General features: G+C 41.0%; 1 protein-coding gene across 2 annotated transcripts in view; it reads right to left on the bottom strand.

Moving 5' to 3' along the window:
- The window catches only part of pla2g4f.1 (phospholipase A2, group IVF, tandem duplicate 1), a 33504-nt gene extending 29324 nt beyond the window's left edge, over nucleotides 1-4180 (bottom strand). Inside the window, exons 1-3 of one of the 2 annotated variants that reach the window (XM_019882174.1) lie at nucleotides 3957-4180; nucleotides 2394-2466; nucleotides 2079-2209 (exon numbers count right to left, since the gene is read on the bottom strand). In XM_019882174.1, the coding sequence (XP_019737733.1) occupies nucleotides 2079-2209; nucleotides 2394-2466; nucleotides 3957-3965 (213 nt within the window). In that variant the 5' untranslated portion in view covers nucleotides 3966-4180. The remainder of the gene's footprint in view (nucleotides 1-2078; nucleotides 2210-2393; nucleotides 2467-3956) is intronic. The other variant, XM_019882173.1, reaches the window with a different exon arrangement.
- Between the last annotated feature and the right edge of the window lie 1359 nt (nucleotides 4181-5539).

The following is a 5539-nucleotide window of genomic DNA, read 5'->3' as shown; positions in this document are numbered from 1 at the left end:
GTGTGTGTGTGTGTGTGTGTGTGTGTGTGTGTGTGTGTGTGTGTGTGTGTGTGTGTGTGTTTACATCTGAGATCAAAATTGCTTCAGTGAAAAAAACCCTGTTGTGAAAAATTTCTTGCTGCAAACATGATTTCGTTGTAGAGGAGTTTCACTGTCCCTCAATTAACATCATGTCATGAGGAACGTTTTGTAATATTTCCAATATTTTGCAGGTAACTTTTCACAGCTTCCAAATAGTTACTGTCAACGTTAAACATTTTTTGCACATTAACCAGTTCTGCCACAACATATTTTCGCTCAAAAACATATCATGCTTTGTTGAAAGTCGCGTGTGAAATTCAAAGTGAAAAAAAGCCAGACTGTCCAGTGTGCAGAGTGTTTCGTTGTATACCTGGGGAACAAGAGGGTAGAGCGTGTGCCCAGAGGACTGATGAGATGGATCGCCAGCTTGCCTCTCTGGTTGTGGAGGAGAGTGAGACGAGCCTGAACGTGTTCCAGAGAGCTGACGTAGTCAGGCCGTCCCCAGCAGGCATCGACGCTCTTTCTGAACATCAGCCTGCTCCCGATGTCTCTGCAGATTTGACAAGACAACTTAATGGTGCGTGTCTACGCAAATAAACGTGTCACTCCTTAGGGGCAATATGGTGACTGATGTGTTCAACCCTCACCTTGGTTCTGCGAGCATTGTGTGAACACACTGGTGCTGTGGCCCCACTCTGGTCCAGTTTTGCGCTAAAGTCACCATTGCTCCAGCATCCAGGAGCCCATATCCGTATGAGTGACTCACTAAGGGAAGAAAACATTGTTGGCATTACTTCCAGGTCACTGATTGGCTGAGACTGTTGGGTAAACAATGTGGATGTGCTGAGCCAATAAAGTAAGGGAATTGGAGTTTACACACCAACAAGGAATTGGTTCGCTTTTGTGATAATCCATTTGTTTTCTATACTGCTCATCCAAGGGTTAGCTGGAAGCCATCCCAAGTTGTTTCGCGCAAGAACAGTGGTAGTAGACAGCCAATCGCAGGACATAGACCAGGGTTCGAGAACCTTTTTGACTAAGAGAGTCATAAAACCAAAATATTTAGAAATGTATTTCAGTGAGAGCCATATATATATATATATATATATATAAACTGTATATATAGGACGCTGTTTTCACAAGGGCTCAGTGTTGAGTCTGTATTATTTGCAGATGATGTCGCTCTGTTGGCGTCATAAAACTGCCATCTCCGGTTTGCGTGTCAAGCAGCTGGGATGAGAATTAGCACCACTAATCTGAAGCTGTGGTCCTCAGACAGAAATGGATAGAGTGCCCTTTGCACATCGGGATTGAGCTCCTTCCTCAAGCGGAGGAGTTCAAATATCTTGGGGTCTTGTCCACAAGTGAGGGGAGAATAGAGCGGATATCGATCGGATGATTAGCGCAATGATGCAGACTCTGTTTCGGTCTGTCATGGTGAAGAAGGAACTGAGCCGTTAGGCAAATCCATTGATTTACAGGTCAAGCTACGTTCCTAAGATGTGGGTCATGACCAAAACAAACAATTAAAACAAACAAAAAAAAAAAACCTAACAAAAAAAAAACCTAAACCACAAATACAAGCCTATGATTGGCTGGCAACCAGTTCAGGGGGTACCTTGCCGACTGGCCGATGGGATAGCCTCCGGCATGCCTGCGACCCTCATGAGGATAAGCGGATCAAGTAATTGAATGGACAAATACAAGCAGGTCGCTGATGGTGTAGTGGTACACTCGCCTGACTTGTGAGCAGGCAGCGTGGGATCAGTTCCCACTCAGTGACAGTGGGAATGGTTGTTTGTCTTATCAATTATTGTCAAAATAAATACATCACTAATATAAATAACAATAACAGGACCATGTGGGGATTGGCCAATTGTAAATTTGTGGAAAAAAAACTGAGGCTGACCAAATTTTCACATGGGACGTTTCCGCTTGACAGTGACAATATGCAACAGATTGAAAAAAAAAAAAGCATCCTCTTGGCAATTATCTAATTCAAATAAAGTTACGATATAATTGATGTTTCAATTACTTGGAACCTTTAAAGGTCACACCTGGAGATTACTGTAGATCTTGAAATCAAAAGTTTGGTTCCACTCTGGGTTTTTGCTGTTGGCCACAGTACTTGTCTTAAAAACAATTGCAGGTGGAAAAGTCAGGGTAACATAGCAATCATTCTCAGAATCTGGAATGGAATACAAACATATAAATATTTATTAGCAGCATGCTTGAGTTGCTGGAATGCAAAATCTCACTTCATGTCAATTTAACATAAAAAGAAACATTCACAGACATAACATTAAAAAGAAACCTTCCAAAATATAAGAGACAAAAAACATTGTTCCGAATAAAATGATATTCTCACATACAAAAGTCTGTTGAGCGAATGTTTTCTGCCCTCAATATGGTGACAGTCAGTGTCCAGGAGGAGAAGGATCCTTTCTGTAAAATCACGCCAAAAAAAAAAAAAAGGTAGAAAATATAGGAAATCTGGATGGATATTGATCCAGGTCACAAGAATTTAAAGCAGTCCTTGGATTGATGTAGTGTTGTTTATCACGGTTACAGCAGAATATACATTTAACACAATTAAGGTGTGTTGGCGGTCGGCAGACTGCAAAATGAAATTTGTGATGTGGATTTTTTTTTCAAGCATTCTATCTGTATATGCAAGACAGTTATATCAGTGGGCAATAGGCGTTATAGAGAATGTGTACTTTTATTAGCTGGAATGTTTGAAGTAGCGTTCCAATTTATTACTATATGTACAGTAAAACTACCCAAACAGCAACGCAAAATAAAATACAGGCAGTTAAAGTGTGTGTTTATCCCCCCAACCAGCCATCCATTTTTAACATGCATGGTGACTGAAAACATACACTATCATCAACTACCCAACAGCAATAATTTTTCCGATTAGAAATTACATATTTAATAATAGGCCTACAGCAGGGTTGCCCATTACGTTGATCGCGATTGACTAGTAGCTCTCTGACTGGTCCCTTGTCGATCACAATGGGTATAGAGAAAAAAAAAACCAAACATTTGTGTTTCTCTGTGCATGCACTCAAGAACGCTTTACAATCAAGAACAAAAACAATAAAACTACAGATAAAATTACAAATAATAAAAGAAGAGATGAATTTAAATTGAGTATGCGATTTTGAATAGGTGGGTTTTGAAATGGGATTTGAATGTGGGAAGAGAATCAATATTACTGATGTTGGGTGGAAGTGAGTTCCAGAGTTCACATAACTAGTATAAAAGAGTGTGTCGTATATTTTAGTTTAAGCACAAATACAAGCACAATTAATCAAAATTGGTATGAAATGTATGTTATCACACGAATACACAGAAAATTGCATGAATTTCCGTGGGAAAAGTCGAAATCATATAAGAATAACAAACAGGGGTAAATCATTCAGGTGACTGACTGGTTGTATGAAATAAGAAGAGGACGTATTTCCCCCCAAAAATCTAATTACAGAATACTGACATTAACTTACAACCAAGTCAAAATAGCATTAGTGTTAGGTCGTAGAAAGGTTTCTGTCAGTCGTCATCTGTACCTGTGGGTAAAAAACAAAAAAGGACGTAAACAAACAAAGGACGTTTCGCTTCTCTGAAATAAGCTTGGACAGCGGTGGACAACCCTGAAATCTCAGTGAAGACTCCGGGAAATTGCTCTGCGCTAAATTTGAACTTCACGGAGACTTCAGAGTTGTCTACCGCTGACGAAGCTTCTGTGAGAGAAGCAAAACGTCCTTTTTTGTTTTTTGTTTTTTACCCACAGGTACAGATGACGACTGACAGAACCCTTTCTACGATGGAACTTTCCTGTACGACTGAGAGCCTCCACAAGCATTAGTGTTAGGATAAGCGGCTTGGATAGTGGATGGATGCTCAACCTTAATGTGCATGAATAAACTTACCATTGCCATTGGGAATGTCACAGCTCGCGACAGCTAAATGCAAACGTCTCCACAGGGCTGCATATGGACTTGCCCGACGATGCAAATAATGTAGGTATAGCTCTCTCTGGCAGGGTGTTTCCGAGCGTTTGCTGTCTCACAGAATCAAATATTCCCCTCCAGCAAAATAACACATTCCTGTATAATGACATACTTGTCAGGTTTCCGATAAGCTCCGGACAAAGAAGCAGGAAAAAGAGAAACCACAAACTCTTGCAGAAGGCAAAGAACAAGATAAATTTAAATTGCTTGTCACTCAAAGGACATGGAAATAGATATTCAAAGTCAGTGGCGGATGCTGATCTGTCAAGGAGGGGAAGCTCAATTTTGGCCGACGTCATAAAATGTGTCCGTTTATTTATACGTGACTTCTACTCTCCATTCCTTTTCAAGAAAATTATCTGTGACCCTGTCATACCAACAATGCGTCTTTTCCAGGGACTGAACTAGTGTCCTACAACTACAGCAACTACAATAAAACCCATCAGAAATCAAAGATTAATTCGTCGCTAGTCGTTGTCAACAAAGAGAGTGTCGCTAAAGTGATTAGAAGTCTCAAGTTCAACTTAGAACAGAATGAGAATTGAAAGATGCTCCCACGGAGGCCTACACCAAAAGATCGGTGATTGGCTCATTTCGGTGTCAATCAAAAAGAGATTCAGCCTCAGACAGATCATCTCATCCAAACATCATGCAGGAAAGTTGAGCGTCCAGGCCAGCCCATAAATGCCCACTGTCCATAGACTCCCAGAGACGCTGAGCATCCGATGGACGGGACAAAACCAGCATTTATCCAATGACTCGTCTCATTTCAATGCATTCAGACAACCTATAATGAACTCTCTAGACGCCCAGCGTCCGCGCTGTAGATGCTCAGTGTCCACACAGTTTAAAGCACAGTGAAGCTGGGGGAATGAATGAGAAGAGAGTCGCGTCGTAACCAGTAATAAGAAGCTGATTCGGAACAAAAGTTGAGCGCGTTGTGGCGCATATTTAGTCAATGACATGTACACACAATTGTATGTACACCAGTGTTGTGTCCAAGGACCGGCAACCCGAGGCCAAGGACTTGAGTCCGAGGCCAAGGCCAAGGCCTTGGAAAATTTTCCGGGGCAAGGCCAAGGCCAAGGACTAGAGAAATTTTCCGAGGCCAAGGCCAAGGACCAAGGACTGATTTTGAAGCCGAGGCCTAGCTGAGGACATGTCTAAAACAATGCTATCATACCACTTGGCAGGTCTTCATGATTTGCAACACCCCTCCATCATAACCCCTTGCACATGTCACTCCCTAATGCTTGAATGAAGTGTTTTTATTCAAAGAGTAGATCAGTCAGGGTATGTGTTATTCATACTGAGAAAAAAAATAAAAGCATATGATATACATTTATGAAATAATGTTTTAGTGCAGGAGTTTTTTAATATGAAGTAAATCAATTACCCAATGGGAAACCACAGTAACTAATGTTGGGTTCCGTAAACGTTCATCATGGGAACCCATTTTTCTATTTTGACTGATATTCATAATCAAGAATTCTGAAACTCAA

The sequence above is a fragment of the Hippocampus comes genome, unplaced genomic scaffold, assembly GCF_001891065.2.
Source record: "Hippocampus comes isolate QL1 unplaced genomic scaffold, H_comes_QL1_v1.1 scaffold36, whole genome shotgun sequence".
Lineage (NCBI taxonomy): Eukaryota > Metazoa > Chordata > Actinopteri > Syngnathiformes > Syngnathidae > Hippocampus > Hippocampus comes.
This window is presented reverse-complemented; position numbering and strand designations above follow the sequence as displayed.